Source organism: Emys orbicularis, chromosome 3, assembly GCF_028017835.1.
Source record: "Emys orbicularis isolate rEmyOrb1 chromosome 3, rEmyOrb1.hap1, whole genome shotgun sequence".
Classification (NCBI taxonomy): Eukaryota; Metazoa; Chordata; order Testudines; family Emydidae; genus Emys; species Emys orbicularis.
The window spans coordinates 97,836,559-97,857,022 of record NC_088685.1 but is presented as its reverse complement, the minus strand read 5'-3'; the positions used below and the strand labels follow the sequence as shown (position 1 = coordinate 97,857,022).

Here is a 20,464-nt window from a genome sequence, read left to right as displayed (position 1 = left end):
GAACTCCATGAGTCTCTCACTGTAAGGCATGTTTTTCAGTCCTTCATTCATTCTTGTGGCTCTTCTCTGAACCCTCTCCAATATATCAATGCCATTCTTGAATTGTAATACTAGAACTGGACTGTATAATCTACTAGCAGTCATGCCTGTGCTGCATGCAGAGGTAATATAACCTTCCTAACTCCTACTCAAGATTCTTTGTTTATACATCTGGAGATTGCACTAGCCTTTTTGGCCACAGCATTGCACTGGGAACTTAGGTTAAGCTGATTACCTACCAGGACCCCCATGTCTTTTTTTAGAGTCACTTCCGAGGATAGGGTCCATGATCCTGTAAATAAGGTCTATATATTTTGTTCCTAGATATATGACTTTACACTTGGCTGTAATAAAATGCATATTGTTTGCTTGCACCCAGCTTACCGGGCAATCCAGATCACTCTGTATCAGTGACTTGTCCTCTTCATTATTTACCACTCCCCCAATCTTCGTGTTTTCTCCAAACTTTATCAGTGATGATTTTATGTTTTCTTCCAGGTCATTAATAAAAATATTAAATAACATAGGACCAAGAGACAATCGCTGTGAGATCCCACTAGAAACACATCTGCTCAATCACAATTCCCCATTTACAGTTATATTTGAGACCTGTCAGTTATCCAGCTGTTGATTCATTTTACATGTCTTGTTAATTTTGTATCATTCTAGTTTTTTAATCAAAATGTTGTGCAGTACACCTCTACCCCGATATAACGCGACCTGATATAACACGAATTCGGATATAACGCGGTAAAGCAGCGCTCCGGGGGGGTGGAGAGGTGGGAGAGGGGAGGGGCTGCGCGCTCCGGCGGATCAAAGCAAGTTCAATATAACACGGTTTCACCTATAATGCGGTAAGATTTTTTGGCTCCCGAGGACAGCGTTATATCGGGGTAGAGGTGTACCAAGTCAAATGCCTTATAAGAGTTTAAATATATGACATCAACACTAGTACATTTACAACCAAACCTGCAATCTAATCAAAAAAGTTAGTTTTACAAGATCTACTTTCCATAAACCCATGTTGATTGGCATTAATTATATTATCTTTCTTTAAGTCACACATCAGCTGATTCATTGTTTTCCCAGGATTGATGTCAAGCTGACAGCCTGTAATTACTTGGATCATCCCATTTACCCCTTTTAAATATTGCCACAACACTTGCTTCGTCATTGTTCCAGGAGTTACTGAAAATCAATATCAATGGGCTAGTGAGCTCCTCAGAAAGCTCTTTTAAACTCTTGGATGCAAGTTATCTGGGCCCGCTGATTCAAGAATGTCTAACTTTAGTAGCTGCTCTTTAACATCCTCCAGAATTACTATATAAATTGAAAGTGTTTCATAATCATGTATGACAGGACTACATCATCTGTTCCCCCCCCAAATACAGAAAAGAAATATTTATTGAACACTTGTGCCTTTTCTTTAGGATTATTGATAATTCTACCATTTCCATCTAGTAACAGACCAATACCATTGTTAGGATTCTTTTTGATCCAAATATACTTTAAAAAGTCCTTCTTATGGTCCATAACTCTGCTGGCCAGAGATTGCGCCATGTGTTCTTTTGCTTCTCTTATACATTTTCTACAATATCTAGCTTCTGATTTATATTTATTACTATCAACTTCCCCTTTCTTTCATTTGTTATATGATTTTTTTATATTTTTATTTTTATAGCTGTTTTTCACTTCCTCTAAACCAGGTTGGTTATTAAATCAGCGTGGTCTTCATCCCCTGAGAGTAAATGCCACAATGCACCGAAACAGATTAATAACTCCAGAACATGGCATCAGATTATTCACATTTCTTATCTGATGCCATCAGCAATATGTTTTGATTGCTAATCATTGAGGGGGGCATGTTGAAAATCCCCTCTTTATATATTTTAGCAAACTATAGCAATGCTAGTCTATCTTAGGTATTTAAGTACTTCTATGGCCCCCATCAACACTGTATCTGACTGCCTCACATTGATCCTCTCAACAGCCCTATGGGTAGGGAAGAGCTATTATCCCCATTTCACATATGGGGAACTGAGGCACATAGAGACTAAGCATATTTCTACACAGCAGCTGGGAAGTATGATTCCTAGCCTGGGGAGATATACAGGCAGTAGCTCTGCTCAGTGTACTAAAAGTCACAGTATGGCTATGATGGCCACCTGAGTATGTACCCAGAGGGTTAAGCAGGATTGTATTCAGGAGACTGGCCCAACCCACCAGAGTCACACAGCTATTTTTAAGCACACTCGCTGAAGCAGAGCTAGTGCATGTATGCCTGTCTAAGCTGGGGATCACACCTCCCAGCACCTGTGTGACTTAAGTACTTATATCTGCACTAAGTGACTTGCGCAAAGTCACACAGGAAGTCTGTAGCACCTGGATCTCCCCTGTGCTAAACTAGCATGCTAACCATTGGGCCCTCCTTCCTCTCTACTCTTAACACAATTACATTTCATGCCAGTTTAAATCAATTTGACTATCATAGCTTGAAAGATCATGTAAACTAAAAAGGCTATGCAGATTTCAGAGTGGTAGGTATTTACTGTAAGCAACCTGGATTAGTAAGTATTGATTATAGTTTTCTAAACCATGAAATAATTTTTAATTATAGTCTAATGGTAGTTCTTGTAATGCATGTTTTCTTGTATTAATACAGGAAGGAATAAAAAAATTGCAAACAATATACAACATACAATATACTATTAACAAGATTATGATGGTATTGTTCAATATTTACATACACTAATTTTCTTATGGTTTTATTTATTTGATCGTTAAGTTACCAGCAATAATGTATTTACAGTATATGAAGAAATGCCTATTCACTTGTTCTACTGGAGTAATATTACTGAATCATATTTAGTGGTACATGTTACACAGTTCATCTTTTCCAGGGCACTTGTGTAAGTAAAAACCAAATTGCCTAAGGTGATGCCTTTGCATTAATCATATCCCCATAACTCAGGCACTTAGTTCCACTAAAATCAATAGACTTGTGAGTGTGAAAGTGCAGAAGTAAAAGACAAGCATAATAAATAGTCCAAATCCTGTGTTGGCAAATAGATATGTAATTCTTTCACACTTATTTGCATGACTGATCTTTGTTTTGCATATTTTCAAAGTTTTGATCTACACATGGATTTTAATTGTGTACTTTTGAAGGAACAGCCTTTTGGGAATGAAGGCAGATAATGGCTAATCAGACAGTAGAATATAGACTGATAGAAGTTGTACATAGTGAGTCTGGACTCCACTGCTATGTGAAATGTAATTATTGTCACTATTTGTGTTACTTAAAGGTCCCCCTGTGCTAGATGCTGTACAAACACAGAGATTGTAAGAGACATTCCCCACTCTGAAAAACGTACAGTCTACTTACCAAACAGATAAGAGATACACAGAAAATATTTTCCTTCCTTTACAGATGGGGAACCGAGCCACAGAGAGATGAAGTGACTTGCCCAAGGATATGCAAAAAGTCTGTTGTAGCAAATCTTGAGGCAGAATCTCCATCCAGTGCCTTAACTACAAAAACATCCTTCCTCTTTAAACAATGAGGTCCAAATTCAGATGTGCTTTAAGGCTCTGGTTTAGCAAAGCAATTATGCACATGCTTAACTTTAAGCACATGACTGAATTCTATTAACTTCAGTGGGACTTAAGCACATGCTTACCTGCTTTGCTGGATCAGGGCCTAAATGCATGCAATTCCCAGTGAAGTCAAAAGTGGGAGTGCTAGCCTTCTCTAGATCTGAATTTGCCCCAATTTCTGGACAAGTTGTATTTAATGCAAGAAATCTTATATTTGTATGTAGGTGTGCAGGTATAACGGATGCCATTTGACTGAGGTCAGAGGCAAGCAGCTGGCTGATTAGCCCCACCCATTGGGAAAAGACTTGCAGTTTAACTGGCTGATCTTCATAAAAGGAGGAGCTGCAATACCTGCCAGAGGCTGAAGCGATTGCTGGGAGGAACTGCTTCCGGAAACAAAAAATGGGCAGAAGGGAGACTGTGGGAAGTCCTATTATCAAAAGGCTCTGAGGTAAGAGCCACAAATTTTGGGTTGAGGAACTTCTGGGGTGGGTAGGTGGGGAGCTGAGGGACAGACTTGGGGAAGTTTTGCTCTTGTTTGTTGAGGAGACTTGACATAAACAAAGAAACCACAGCAACTGACCCTGCTGGAAACTACCTTTCCTGAACTAGGTGAGAAGGTTCCAGGCAGAATTCCCACAGGGAGGGTGCTGGCTCAACTAGAGGAAGCTGGAGGGCAGCCGGAAGAGGGCACTGTCCAACAGGGCCCAGACTCTCACAGTAGGTGAAATACTCACACGTCTTTAAACTTATATTTCAAATTCTGACTGGACTTTATTGTTCCACATGTGTTTCTTGGAGATAATCAGAAACTCATGCTTTGCAGTCACCCACTTTATAGGAAAGAGAGGAGATAGCTCAGCTAATGAGTGATGCTGTATATATAAAAGTAAAATAAGTAAATTAGACAGTGGTATTGGTTCAATTAGAGTGGACAGCTGTCCACAACCTAAGAATCACCATCCATGTGGTCACTCTTGTTAGTATTAGCAGAGAGGCTCAAGACTCAAATGGAATGAAGACTGAATTCGTTTCATAATGTGAACCTTCCAGGTCAGGATTCGATCTATGACAAAGTCAATCCTGGCAGATCTGAGAGACTGGAGGAGGGCAGACGTATCAGCCCTAGAATAGTGAAGGCCCTGTTCGCTATGAGCTGAAAAAACGGTTACCTGAGGTTAACTGGAGACACCTGAGGCCAGTTAAGAGCTGCCAGTGACCTTTAAAAAACCCCCTCTTCTGGTGAGAGAATGAGAAAGAGAGCGAAGAGAGACAAGCTGCAGCAGGGGTAGTGGCAGCAGGAAGGAAAGGCTTCCCTGGGTGGAAGTCTGTCTCCCCTCGCTATAGGGAAAGAAACTAAGTCAACACCTGCTTGGGTAAGTACTGGCAACTAGAAGCCAGCATAGCAAGGTAACGCCCCAGAGAGGGTCAGGGAAAAGTATTTCTGTTTTCACTGTGCGTGTGGGTTTGGGGTTTTTTTTGTTTTTGTTTTGCTTAAGAGAACTTCTTCGGCCCACCCTGGGGCCCACCATGTAAGTAGGGAAAGAAAAAAACAGAGATAAGAGAAAAACCCTCCAGAGTCAGACTGATTTACTCCAGGCCCCCCACTGCCCGAGGGAGAAGTGCTGAGGTGAAGAAAACACCCTGCCACAGGTTATGCTGTTGCCAAAGGTGGGAAAGTAAGCACAGCCACTGCCCATACAGTGGGTGAAACCCTGGCTCCACTGAAGTCAATGGCATAACTCCCATTGAAGTCAATGGGGCTAAGATTTCACCCAGTATCTCGTCTGTGGATAATATCCACGGCAATGATCTAATCCACAGACCAGTAGTAAACCAGACATCCTCACACTATATTTCCACCAATGACCTCATCCTTTACCTGGGACAACCATCTCCAGAGATTAGTTTGTAATTTAATTATATTCATCCCCGATAACTCAGGAGGTCTGAACATGAAATGATGACTTTGATGTACAGGGCCAAAATCAATAGCCATTAAGTGAATGAGGACATTTTAAAGTATGGAGCACGCTGAGTGTCTAAGCTACTCCATCACCACAATAGCTCAGTCTGGTCATACAGAGGAGCCAGAGAAAGATTGAATCATTGATCAGCCCACTACATGTTTGCTGACCATGAAACCAACACAGATGAATAGACAAATAGGAACCAAACCAAAGAGTTGCTAAGGACCATTTGGTAAGTGGGAGGCAGGTGAAAGCTCTACAAGCAGAATTCTCCAGGAAGTTGCTCATATTTGCAGAAACAGACAGATAATGGAATTGAGGAAGAACAAAAGAAAGAGACAAATAATGCAAAAATCTCTACCAAATAGAGTACTTGCATTTCAGAGAAAGTCAATGGAGCCAAGTAAAAAGTAAATATTTCACAAGTAGATGGTATTTTGAAAATATTAGGTTGAATCTTTCTGTATTTTACTCTGTTTTTACTTAGTGTTCTACTTAGTATTTGGGCCAGACTCTCACGTGGTGTAAATTGGCATAGCTTGTTGTGATGGGGAGGATAAACCATACACTGGAGAGTTAAGAACGCAGGAACACACCGGGGGAGCCCAGCCCCGACAGCACTCACTGCTACGGAGGCATTAGGCCAAGAAGGCATTCCTAGGCATTCCTAGGCGGAGGTTGGCTGCACAGAGTCGAGGCTCCCTACCCAGCTGAGATCCATGGATCAGGTAGCCAGGAACAACCATCACCATGACATACCCAAGGCAAGGGGCAGAGCAGTATGAAGAGGCCCAGGGGAGCACATTAGCTGGATCCTGGATCCATTAGAGGACTCCTGCATTACAGTGCTCCAGAGGGCCTCTGGGTCAGAACCCAGTGGAGTGGGAAGGCCTGGGTTCCCCAACCCCATAACCACTAGATGGGGCTGCCACCATGGACTGCAACTGCCAGGCGCGAAGGCTCGCCCCCTCTCACACTTGTAAATAGAGTTTGTCTGAGTAAGTAGTGAGTAAAAGCTGAGTAACATACCAAAATACCTCATTGATATCAGTAAGTGGACACTCTATTCCAATAAAAACTCTGTTGCTTTGTGAGACATAATGAAGCTAAGGTTCCAAGTTAGCAGTTTCAACTGCAGTATTAGCTGGGAATGTGTGGGATGGTTTTGTAGAAATTTCTCCCTCACATCTTTTCCCAAAGCTCAGGGCTTCATACTAAACAGAACAAATCACATCCTTAGCAGTTCTGCTCTGCTAAGTACAGCTGCATGCTGCAGGTGGTGCCTGAAAAATGTTTGTTTATTTTGCAGCGCTGCAGGCTGCAGAACTAAAAATGAAATAGATTCCTTTCTTTCTTTTCACATGACTGGGTGTGGGGTTGGGAGTGGGAGTGAGGTGAGGGTGTGGGGGAGGGGGAGAGGTGAGATGATGAACAGCACAGAAAGAAAGTGATAAAATTTAGGCCAAGTTTAGCTTGAAAAGAACCAAACCAGAAACATAGCTGACAATTGAGGCTTAGCTCCCGATTTCTTTTATTTTCAATGAAGCACTGAAGAAAAGCTGACAAGCACAATAGGTGTGGCATTGGGATCTTTGAGACTGCACAGTTTCAGAGAGGCAAGCCAAGCATAGCAAGTTCACATGAGACCTCCACAATATCCGGGTGAAATCACAAGCGCTCCTTTCAAAAGCAACATCTGTCAACATAAAATCAATCAACAGCTGAGCAAAAAAAGTAATAAAAAATCAACCTGGCTATCAGGCAACTATAAATGGGCACAAAGTGACCATCTTAGGCATTTCTAACACCATGGTAGATAAGCACCCAATACAAAAATCAGGATAGTCCTTGTTCTATGAAGGCATATCCGTGCACTTGGTACCTCTCTGATATCTGTTCCTAATTTGGAGGTTTTTACAAGGCTACTTGCTTTCAGTAGCTCAGAATATTGCAAACAACAGTAATCAGAACAGTTCTGTTGCTTCTTCAAAGTTACCAGCTGTATGTTAGGAAATAGGCCTTGATGTTTATTTGTATTGAATGAAATCCTATCCTCTGTGGAAGCCAGCACAAGATCTGGGCATCACTTACGTCCCCCAGTGCTATTCTTATGACCTATATTGAAGGTATGTGGGATATAAGTGGTGCCCAGGCCTGGCACCACTTATATCCCTCTGCACAGGGGTGAATCTCTTGACTTTTAAGAGTGTAGGTCAGACTCTTTAATGTTCTCAAGGTATTTTAGATCTGAAAAGGAAAAAATTATCTATAAACGAACACTCTTTAGAATGTATAATTACAGATGACTCACATAATATTTGTAATAGCACATATAAATTCCATAATCTGGCACTATTTGGCTAGATGCCACCAAAACACTTTGTCCAACACAGTTTAGGAAGTTCTCAGGAGAGATCTCTTCCCCTGGGAACCTTAAGTGCTATGGAGTTCTTGTAGCGCATCAGCAGAGTTTCCTTTTGCGAAAATATAACAGTTCCCTCTAAACCCCTCTATTTAATGTGTAAAAGGATGGGGCCAAGAGCTCTCACTTCTGCCTATGCATAATGTATCTTAAGTACTCTTTTCACGAAGTCGTACACATATGAACTGCACAACTTTCTTTAGCTGCACACTTTGCAAGACTTGTAAAAAGTCATAGAAAATGCACTGAATATGTTATGTCACTTTCAAAGAATCATAAAAGTCAGCTCCAATCAGAGGTGAAAGTAAGCCGGTACGGTCCAGTACGGCGTACTGGCAAGAGCCGGTAAGCTGTGCCGGACTGGACCAGCTTCTCCGGCGGTGATTTAAAGGGCCCAGGGTACCGGCCCCTGTGGGGAGCCCCGGGCCCTTTAAAGCGCCGCCCGAGCCCCACTGCCGGAGCTCTGGTGGCGCTTTAAAGGGCCCGGTGCTCCCTGCAGCGGCCGGAGCCTCTGGCCCTTTAAATCGCTGCCGGAGCCCCGAGGCTCCTGCAGCCAGGCTCGGGCGGGGATTTAAAGGTCCCGGTGCTCCTGCAATTGCAGGGAGCCACGGGCCCTTTAAATCACCACCCGAGCCCTGCTGCCGCTGCTCCGGGGTGATTTAAAGGCCCTGGGGCTCCCAGCCACAGCCAGAGCCCTAGGGCCTTTAAATCATGAAAGGCCCCGCTTCTTCCGGTTGAGGCCATGGCCCCGCTCAGGACTCCGGCGTACCGGTAAGTCCTTTAAGTTACTTCCCCCCTGGCTCCAATCAGAATTATTTCCTTACTCCTTTTTGAGACATTTATCTGCAAGGAACACCTTCAAGAGCAACCAGTGATGCTACTGTCCCTGAAAAAGCTAAGATCAACATTAACTTGATACTGGCCACGAACACAGGGGGGGAAAAACAAACAAATTTAAACAACCAATTTGTAGGTTGCAATTTATGATTTTACAGTTAAAGTCCAAGATCCACTTAAGTGCCCATAAAAGAGAATTGAAAGGAAAATTAACTTCTTTCCAGTAATCTTATTAATATTCAGCACTTTTTAGCACCTTCCACTCAAAGTTGGGGTTCTGTTTTGTTTTTTTTTAACAAATTATAATTACTGAAGTCTTCCAACACTTCTCTATGATAGGTATCACCCCCCATTTTACAGATGAGGAAAACAAACATGCAGAAGTTCAGTGATTTGCTCAGGGTCGCAAAGCAAGTCTTTGGCAGAGCCAGAAGTTAAACCCAGTTCTGCTCACACCACTGTGGTGTTCTGCACTTGCTCAAGCTTTCTTTTTTTATTTTTTTACTGATGGCCCCAAAAAGTCTTAGAGAGTAGTTTGTTGAAAAGAGAAGAAAACTCTGCTTGTCTAACTTTGTGTTGCATGTCACCCAGTGGTTCTATTACTGAAACCATATTTACATGCAGAACAGTGGTTATTATTTATAAGAAAATGTTTAAACTATGTGTTATGCAACCCAATATGATGGTTCGGAAAACTGACCCCAATTTTTGCTTTGTGAATGGGTACCTATAATAACGACAGCTATGGTAACATAAGCAGTAATAAAAGGCCGAACCATGGCTAAACTATGCTGGGATTTCAACACATTGTCATTCTGTACTTTTTCTGTGGCATGAAAAGGGAGGCCTTATCTAGAAATACAGCTGTGTTCAGACATTGACATCCCTAAAAGATCTGACGTACAACACACCATGTTTTTCTGAATGGGAACAGAACCTACACTGAACTATATTTTTTCTTTGTTCTTTCGCTCATCACTCATTATCCACAAAATTGAGTTGAGATGAGCCTGAGCTACAGACTTTGGGCCTGAACACTATCCTGTGATTATATATTTATGCAAATACACCTGTCTTTATTATTACTTTGTTCCCTCCACCTCAAGCCTATTTGTCTGTTAATCCACAAGTTGCATCTTGTCATAATCCAAGACTGTGACCTTGCTTGAGCAGGTACTATCTTTGTTTTACCCATTTGTACATGCTAAACTCAATGGGGACTCAATCATAGTCTCTAAATACTGCTGCAATAGAAACAATCATTATTATTATAGGCAAAGCTGGCAGCAGCATCTATAGTTAAAGTTGTTGAACACTTTACATTATAAGCCCATTTTCAGGTGCTTATAACTTTGTCACACTTTAAAGGTGAAAACCTGGCCCCACTGAAGACATGGGAATTTTGCTTATTGACGTCAATAGAGTGAGAATTTCACAGCCTTTGTGTCATGGCAGAAATTTTCCATGCTTGCTCTCTACTTCAAGCTTATTCTCCCCCCCTCCCAAAGTTTAAGCAAGAACAGCCATTTTGGAGAATGAGTTTAGAAAAATATAGGTAGCTAAAAAAATATTTTTCTGAGTGGTTAGATGGATCATAAGAAGTCCCAGTTTTGGACTGGTGAGGCAGGTCAGCCTTTACTGTAAGATAAAGTATAGAAAAAGTGCTGGAAGAGAGGTTGATTGTGAACACTTACTGCAAGGAAGATCTGAAGGGAGCTGTGAGCCACTTCTATATACTGGTATTCAAGCAAACACCCTGAGACAGTGATGTAACGATGATCCTCTGGTGCCCATTCTGGGGCTGGAGTCACAGATGTCACTGTACAGCCTGGGCCATTCTCCATCCACCAAGAACGGTGCATTGAGATATTAAAGGTCAGAATAAGATCCGTTTCCTGCAAAAGAAAAAGGGAAGGCTATAATTCTGGAATGGTACTTTGATGGGTCTTGGGGTACCCAGGATTTTGAGTCACCTTATTACTTTCCTGGCCCCAGCAAGAAGCAGATTTGCTTGTACTTAACTGGGTGTCAGCTCTGTTAGTCACCCAAGCAGTCTTCTCTGGGATATGCTAGTCCTTGCTTAGCCTTGCAGGTGAACAAGAGATGTACCCCAGTCCCTGAGGAGGTATTCCCTTGTAAGCATTCCCCTGTAGTGTCCAGCCCTTTCTTCACTGAACACTCACAGAAATATCAGCTCTGCTGTCCCCAAGGGGACAGTGTACGCACCAGCTTATTTGGTTCAGCTCAGACTCAGCACTTAATACCGCAGCACTGAGATATATTTCTAGTAAAAACAATCATAAGTTTATTATCAGAGATCAAAATTTCAGAGATAATGAGTAAGGATAAAAGAAACAAAAAGCTACATATAAAACTAAAGTATAATAAGCTTAGTCTTTAGAAAGTGTAACATGTTAATGTTCTATGTAAAGAAGATTATTTCACTCCAAATGTCTTCTGCAGTGTTTCAACCAGGGCTGGTTGTGATCCTGTTTTCATGAATGTAATGGTACTGCCAGATTAGTTCCTAGGTGCAGGACAAGGGAGTGCCCTCTCTACCTCCCACATATGTCCCCCCCCCCCAAATTCAGTCTTTGCACACAGCCAGGGTAAACCCCATGGCTTGTCTTTTCCCTGTGTGCTCCTTTCCAGTTGACTCTCTATGTAACAGGGGCTTCCACTGTGTTGGCTTACAATGCTTAATTTATATTTGTATAGAGAGAGAAACAGCCTACCTACTGTCAGGAAGAAACCTCTTTTTATCTTTGGTTGGTGACAGACTTTAAAACATATTTTCAGTACATACACACGACTCCTTAAACATCATTCATATGTACATTTTGCAACTATTATTAGAATCAGTGTGACATAAGTGTTTATTAGAGACCTCACATGACTCTCCTTGGTGAAGTAGAATGTACGGCCAGGATCAGGATATTCTTGTAACCTCCCTTGCAGTTGGCACTGAGGTGTTTTTGGGTGTGTCAGTGCTAATATCACCCCAAGCGCTTCTCTAGACATCTCACAGCAGGCATAAAGAAGGCAAGTGCAGTAAAAGAACTTCATTTACTCCTGAAAATTGGAGAAATCTTGTCCCCTGTAGCACACTCAAGTAATTGGGAGTTGGCATGGGGGTGTTGGTCATATGGGAAGTGGAGAAAAATCATCTTCCAACACAAGATTTGCTCCAGGCTGTTACTGTAGCCCTGAGGCTATAGTTGCTCCTAACGCTACTGTGCCTATGCTGAAATGGAAGCCACAATGGCTGATGGACATGCACAATGGCAGATCCACAACCCCATCCCAGCTCCTTCCAGTCCGTCCCTGTCCTGATCCTCCAAGACCTACAAGGTAGATCCCAGGAGCTGGTCTTCATGGAATTCAGGAAGTGCAGTCCCACTGCAAGTTCTCCCTATATCCTTTCCTACCCACCCGTAAAGCAGAACCACACCAGTTGCACTGCATCGGGGACCCTCTGCAGTCATGGAAGAAGGGGAAGACAGGATTTGCCTGTTATACGTAGCAATGGATTCCACTTCTGAATTCTTTTGTGATGCATAGTCTCAGCCCTCTAACTTTGTATCAATTTTCAAGGAAGCACCTGTTATCCATTGCCCTGTCCAAAGGCAATGGGACATAGCTAGAGTCAGAAAGGCAGGCAGGAAGGCATCCTGTGAGTTCCTCACAGCTGGTACACCCCAGATGGTGCAAAGGAATATTTAGTCAGTCACACTTTAAGGCTACGTTTATAAATAGTTTATAATGGGTCAATAAATGATTATTAGATGTAATAAACATATAAAAGCCAGGAATCGTATGTGTTGTAGATGGTGGTAAGGACATCAGTCAAAGGTGTTATAGATTATTATAAGCAACCTACTGGCTGCTGGACTTTATAACAATTGATTAACCATTTAGTAACCTTTATAAATGTAACCTTTGTGTAAAGTGTCAATCTGCACATGTGCTCAGTCATGCAAAGAAAAACTGCCGTTAGAAACATCTTTTCAAAACCAAGCTCTCCTACAAGTCATCCAGAGTAATTTACATTTTTTCAGCCTGTTGATAACATTAATATTTAAGACCCTCAAAGATTTCAAAGTCACTATTTAACCAGGTTTACCAACGTGAATTGAATATAATCACCCCATTCTGCAGATACTGTGTGTATTTTCCCCTTCCCTCAAAAATACTCACTTTCCAATTGTATTTAAGTCATAGGCTCCTTCTTTGTACTAACTCAACCAAAGGTAGTTCAATTTCAGAGAATTTGTGCATAATTTCATGACTGATAGATTAATCTGGGTTTGCGTTTGCCACCATTGTGCGGCTGAACCTATTTTAAAAAATTGCAGTCCTGCCCTAAGACAGTGATGTTGCTGCTGAGTATGTCTTAAAATCAATTATTAATCTGCATGTACCCACCCGACTACCAGATAGCAGGGCCAGCTGTATATATTTTTGCAATCAATAAATCCCATAAAATCCCATAAAGGCCTTGCAGGTATGGCTAGTGCTATTAATGTGAATGGGGCTACTCATAATAGTAACTTCTATGCCTAGTGGCAAGAGTTTGGATAATCAGGCCCCATGTGAACATTTGGGCAAATAGTCAAAGCTGCAAAACCTAGATATATTCAGGTCCAATGAACTGAATACTGTGGTTCAATTTGGCAGACATTTTAAGACAAACTTAAATGTAACACTAAGAACACTCATAGCAAAGAAAGCTACCCTTATTTTGCACATATGTTAAGCATGTATAATGAGGCTGCTGCCCTGGAAATAGAGACGTACAAGACAAAGACTCTGGTTTTATATACTGTACATCTATATTGCAGCTGGGAGCATGTTTCACAGCACTGGTAGATAGATGCACTAGCTCTGCTTGAACTAGTGCACTGAAAATAGCAGTATAGCTGGGGTAGCACGGGCTCATTGCCCGAGTATGTACCCAGGGGGTCTGGGCGGGTTTGTATTTAGGAGGCTAGCCCAAACTGCCACCCATGCTACTCTGGCTAACCTGCTATTTTTAGCATGCTAACAGGAGCACAGGTAGCATGCATCTGTCTACCCACACCAGGAAGCACCTTCCCAGCTACAGTGTAGACATACCCACATGTTTCGACCCATAACCCATATTGAAATAAACAGAGTTGAAAATCTAGTGTATTTTAGTGTAAATCTAGTGTATCAAAGTTGTAAATCTACTGTATCAAAGAATTAAATAAAATCTAGTGCGTGGGGTAATATTTGAATATAGAAACAACAGAGGCAAAAGTAATACAATGCAGTAGAGAATCCTAACACTTTATATTAAAATTACTCCAAAAGGAAACCAATTTTTCTCAATGCCTCAGCTGTCCCAAGCATTGTAAAACAACATCTGGAATGATGAATCGTCTTTATGTGCCCAGAACATCTGCCTGAGTAAGAGTTTTTTGATTGCCTTTTCCTCACAAGAAAATTGGAAGGCCCCCCTACCTGGCATAAAGAGACTGGAACAAAGGTGAAGATCTCACCCCACCAATATCTCTGCTGAAGTAAAGTTAATGGATTTATACTGGTATGAGTAAAATCAAATTTCATCACATTTTGTCAGAAGAGTTTTTCCTCTTTAAGTCACTGTAGCTACCATGAGAAATTCTTAACCTTTCTACTCTCTTATCAGAGCAGCAGTAAGAATGAATAGGATTAATTGTTTCATTCTATTTTATAGCCCACAGTGAACTCAGAAGTATCACGATCAACCAACATTTTAAAGCAAATAAAAATGAAAAGTGCAAAATGAACTCTGAAAAATAATACAAAAAAATCAAGAAACAGATATGGAATAATGTTTTACTGTGTGTAAAGCTGGAAGTTTTTATAAAAGAGCAAGAGGGGCTGGTCATAGAGGGGCAAAATTCAACCCCTGTGTAAGTGGACACAACTCCATTGATTTCAATGGAATTATGTTCACTTACACCTGGTTGCATTGATCCGCAGACTTATAAATAAGAAGTGCAAGTAAAATCCAAATAGCATAGACAATATAATTACACATTAAAATTTGCATAATTACATATGCAAATAAAACATTGCACATTCCAACCTTCTTCCATTGCTAAACCTAGCTTCTAAAGTTTCACAGGAATGATTCTCTATTACGCTTAACAGGTTTTTTTTCAAAATAATAGTTTTTGACATTTTATTTGAAAGCTGTGATTAGTATGAAATAAAATTGCTTCAGACAAGGATAGATTTTTTGGGGCCATCAGTAAAAAAATAAAAAAAGAAAGCTTGAGCAAGTGCAGAACACCACAGTGGGTGTGAGCAGAACTGGGTTTAACTTCTGGCTCTGCCAAAGACTTGCTTTGCGATCCTGAGCAAATCACTGAACTTCTGCATTGTTTGTTTTCCTCATCTGTAAAATGGGGGTGATACCTATCACAGAGAAGTGTTGGAAGACTTCAGTAATTATAATTTGTTAAAAAAAACCAAAACAGAACCCCAACTTTGAGTGGAAGGTGCTAAAAAGTGCTGAATATTAATAAGATTTTAAAACTGCAAAGCTGAGTCAACAACTAAGAGAAATTTATTTTAAGAAGCAAAAAGAGGTGATAAGCCAAATGGGATCCTGGTTTCAGCAAATACATCCACATGTCCCAACACAAATCTGAATACAATAGGCCTGATTTTGAGCTCTAACTGTTGTAAGAGGAGTTAAAGGAGTAACTCTTTTGAATTCAAGGGAATTACCATATAAAACTGGTACAAGTGGGCTCAGAATCAGCCCCAGAGTCCATTATGTCTCCCACAACACAAAGTGAACTAGTTAGTAAACCAGTGTGCAAAGTAAGACTAAGGGGCAGATCTGCAGCTGATGTAAATTATCATAGGAGCATGGGCTTCAAGTCCAATGAGCCTTTGACAATTTACACCAACTGAGGATCTGGCCCTTAAGTGTATGTCATTCCATCTACAGGCAGATGAGATAAGTATCCATAGTTGGTGGGTGGCGAAGGACCACTGTGTGTGTGAAAAGTTCTAATGACAAAACTGGTGAGCTCTGGAATCTCTTTGAAGAACTGTGTAAGTCAGTTTGAGGATGGATGCATCCATCACTAACATCCATTATGCAGGAGCACTGAGACCTCTTCATGAAAAACTCCTCTCGCTATTTACACACATTACTATGCACACTGTTTGAATACAGTTTTAGTGGACATAGAAAAAGTCTACAGAAGCAGCAAGGGATTTTTTTTTATCCTCTTGTGTATTTCCTGAATGTGTTCTTTTCAACATCTGTGGTTCAGATGTTATTCAGAGAAATGCTGAGAAGTAGCCTGATAAGCCTTGAAGCTGTGGAACTTAACAGGAATGTTGATACATGCCGGGCATGCCGATATGGTATTGTTCACAGCCTGTATGTCAAGGAAGATTTTATTATCCTAATTCATCAAACAGTTGCTTCCTCTTATGGACACAAATACATCTGTACAAGCTTTATTGACGATTACTGTGAAGCTTTTGTAAATCCTGGTGATATTTACAAAACCTGTTAAGGAAAATTAAACTAGATTTTGTTTACGCACCAAGAAAGAGAAACTGGGAAAGAATATTTGGAAAGGTATCTTTGTTGTCATTCTTGAAATGACAAAAGATATTTGATGTGGACATGGGAGGATTACATAACAAAGCTATAGTCTGGAGATTCCAGAGAGGCATTATAAACTCAGACGTTTTTGAGATGAATCTGTCTATGAAATTATAATTTCAGTTTATCCTAGTTTTCTCTAAACCATACTGATCACTGACAGTTATGTGACTAGTTTAAAACATTGGGCTCTAGATTAACCCCTCAGTGCATAACAATTTATGCTGAAGATGACATTAGTGAAAGGTCCCTGCAGTAGACTGTCCACCAAAGGAGTACATTGCATTGTCAGAAAACGGTCACAACCTCTCTTGCACTAGGGGACAGTAAAAGGCCAACACGTGGACAGAGATGGTCAGGGGTTATAGTGAGTCAACTTTTCCATTACAAAGGTTCCCCTATGGAGTTCTGGCACTGGTTAGAGCAGCTCATTCTAGAGAAAACCTCAAGAGAAGGCAGCAAGTAGTTGTACTTCAGGGCAGCTCCCTCATAGGGAGCAACAAAGTTTGCTGGTACAGGGAGATATAATTTCTACCTCCCTGTATCAGCTTCAGTTAATCTGGTCATCATGTCATGGGAAATCAGATGCTTTCATTGTTCTAATTAGGAATTGCTGAAATCTGTGCAAGCCTGCAATGTTTCAATACAAGTTTTGTCAAATACAGCAGTGCAACCCCACTTGTTTCATTTTTCAAACACACACTATCAAGAGCAAGCTGCTTGGAGACTGAATTATCACATGCAATTTCACTGATAAAAAACAACCTCTAAAAGCTTCTATAGTTCTGGGTGTTTTGGATGCACAGAGGCCTCTCCAGGCAGCTTTTTCTCCTGTTATCTCACTTTCCCACGTCTACTAGTTCTCATCGGGCAGTATCATTTTCATCATGCAAGCAGACCTTTTTCTCTCTAAAGAAACATCTGTATTCACCAGTGGGGCAAAACAATGTAAAGCAGCCTGGCATCTGTTCCCGTAGGCAGATCTTTCTGTCGTCCTTGAATGTCTCAAAATTAGTAATATGCATAGAAATTCAAATGGTTGTATTTTTTTATGGAAGATGACTGATTTATATTTTTAAAATTGGAACTGTAAAGGTTATTAATCAGAAATATATAAGAATGAAGTAATCACATCAAAAAGTTTCACATTCATATACAGTAACTATATAATGACACCATTGCCTTACTCCTGTATAGAGATCATGGATTTCTAATTGCACACTTTCATTTCTCCTGTTGCATATTCATTGATCTCTGTCACTCCTTTCTCTTGCACATGGATCTTTGGGTCCCTTTCTTTGATTTGGTGTTTATTATTAGTATATTTTATATTTGATTTGATTTCTTTGATATTTGGGGGTCAGATAACCATAACATACTGGCCCTGAATCTCCTCTCACACAACCAGTTTTACATCAGTATAAATGTGTTATTTTCATTGGTATTATTCCTGATTTTCATTAGTGCAAGAGAGAAGAATCAGGACCATTGCATGGCCATCTAATTGAACATCAGAAGGATGTTCATCGGTATGTTTCACCAATGTGTTAAGAAGTTCCCCAAATTCATCTAAAGTGAGTTCTAGGGATGGTATTCTTCCAAGTTGCCCACTAAATCACATGAAAAGATATTAAGAAATATGGGGATGACTGAGCCCCTTTGAAATTACTAAAGAAATTACAAAATCCTCCAAAATTTCAGAACACTGAATGGTTTTGTCACTTAGTACAGCAGAATACTAATGTTTTGGCCACTCCCATCCACACTGTCCTGAAGCCTTTTGAGCTATGATTAGTGCAATCTCAACTAACATCTTAGTTCTACCTTTTAATGGAACAAGTACATTCAACATGGCTAAGATTTCTGGTCTGTTCGAGGAAAACTCATAAAAAGATTTAACTCCAGCATATTCAATACCATCAGTCAAGCAGCACGACTATTATTGTGGGAGAGTTCAGCTTCACTATAGGCTTAGCAATATGCTCGGCAAATGATCTGCATAGTTCCCCACTAAAAAATATCACAAGGAAATACTGTAATATCTCACAATTTGTGCTATGGGAACCTAGAAGTTTTGTTGATGCAGCTGTACAGTGGGCCTGATTCTACTCATACCAGTTTTATCCTGGTATAACACCACTGATTTAAATGGAATTACTCATGATTGACACTCGGTACATGACTGCAGGATAGAACCTTTGTCTTTTGGTATCTCCTTAGCTCACCAGTAGCAAAATATAGGATACTGTAAATTCTGTGGAGAAGTATTTTCAAACTTGGACACCTTACTTAAGGTACCCAGTTCTATATTTGGATGCTCAAATCAACTACCAGGTGTCCAGATACCTATTTTTGGGAGCTATGTTCCTGTTTCAGTGTGAAAATGGGAAACCGAGTGGCCTAATTTAGGCTGATAATTGGGCTTTGTGCATTTCTTTTTTCTTAAATGAGAACAGCACTTAATAGAGAAAGAATCAGGACACAATCCAATGCTCCTAGTCTCCACCATCGTTCTTCCCACATCAAAGTTATTCTACATTCTACATTCAATCTTCTCTTGCATCTCTTTCACATGTTTCTCTTCATTTTGGAAAGACTTCCAGGGTGTTGGTTGATTACTAATAATTAAAACTGTGTGAGTCCACTGGCTTATAGTAGTATTAATGTTTCTCATGTGCAGTGTAAAAACAGTTTAGTTGTACTTTATTTTCAGGATAGTTGCTATGTTTCTTGTCTTGGTTTATCCAGGCAAATATGTAGATCAATAGTGCTTAGAATTTGTTGAGACAAACAGAAATAACCTCCTAATTCTAAATAAAGCACTAAGGACATGGATTTATTACATTTGGACAACATCCAAAAGATTGTGTCTAGCTTCCTCTACCAACCAGGACAAAGCTAGTTGGCTGCTGAGGCTGCGGATGGAAAAGTCTAAGCCAAGGAGAAAAAAATATTGAGACCCAAAAGAAAATATTTTAAAATCTTCCCCTTCTAGAGTGATTGATTTGCTATCTTGGCTAAAATATTATTTATACACCGTGCCAAAAGCACTCTGTTTGATCAGCTCTATCCAATCCAGAGTTCTAGTTTTAGCCCAACATAAAATCTCAAGTCTGGGAGGGAGGGGGAGCAGCGGCGCGCGAAACGGCTGCTCGGGATCTCCCCCCTCCCTCCCGGGTTTGGGAGCCTGGGAGGGAGGGGGAGACTCCGAGTGGCCGCGGCGGGGGCGCCGCTTCTCCCCCTCTCTCCCAGGCTCTCAAGTATTCCCATTCCTTCCTTTGCACATACTTCTGACATATCCGATTCCTGCCACCAAACCCATTTTATGAGCTGGGAATGAGCTGTAGGGGGGCAGGTCACACTGAGAAAGCATTATAAGAATGGAGAAGTAGCATGGAACCCAGAACAGCTCTGATCAGGCTGCTGGCCATGAAGACGTGGATAGGAACATACCATAAGAACATAAGAATGTAAGAACAGGCATACTGGGTCAGACCAAAGGTCCATCTAGCCCAGTATCCTGTCAGGTTCCCCAGAGGGAATGAATAGAGCAGGTGATCATCAAGTGATCCATCCCCTGTAGCCCATTCCCAGCTTCTGCCAAACAGAGGCTAGGGACACAGTTATACCTACCCTATAAATTCTGAAAAGTATAACTATCTTCTTCAGGTTGCTCTGTAAAAGGTTCATTTTATTTTTTAAATCAACAAGGCAATAGTTGTTAGGATATGTTAAATGACTCTGACAAACTTTAGTACATAAAAAGTTTATTCTTGTCCTTGGAGGTGTTGAAGTTTAGCACAGTGCCTAAGGCTATATTGAGACTTGATATATCAAACTCATTTCACTTTACATGCAGTAATTAATTTAACAGTAAGTGAACCTGCTCTTTCTTTGTGTGGTGCTATACTATGTCACTTAGTAATGATCACAGCTTTAGTTTTATTAAAAGTAATTTGA

The 20,464-nt window shown here is 40.7% G+C and overlaps 1 protein-coding gene across 1 annotated transcript in view; it reads right to left on the bottom strand.

Annotated features, from left to right (window-relative positions):
- Nucleotides 1-10,727, bottom strand: part of NKAIN2 (sodium/potassium transporting ATPase interacting 2) — a 119,034-nt gene extending 108,307 nt beyond the window's left edge. Inside the window, exon 1 of the mRNA XM_065401380.1 lies at nucleotides 10,560-10,727. Coding sequence (XP_065257452.1) covers nucleotides 10,560-10,727 — 168 coding nt within the window. The remainder of the gene's footprint in view (nucleotides 1-10,559) is intronic.
- Between the last annotated feature and the right edge of the window lie 9,737 nt (nucleotides 10,728-20,464).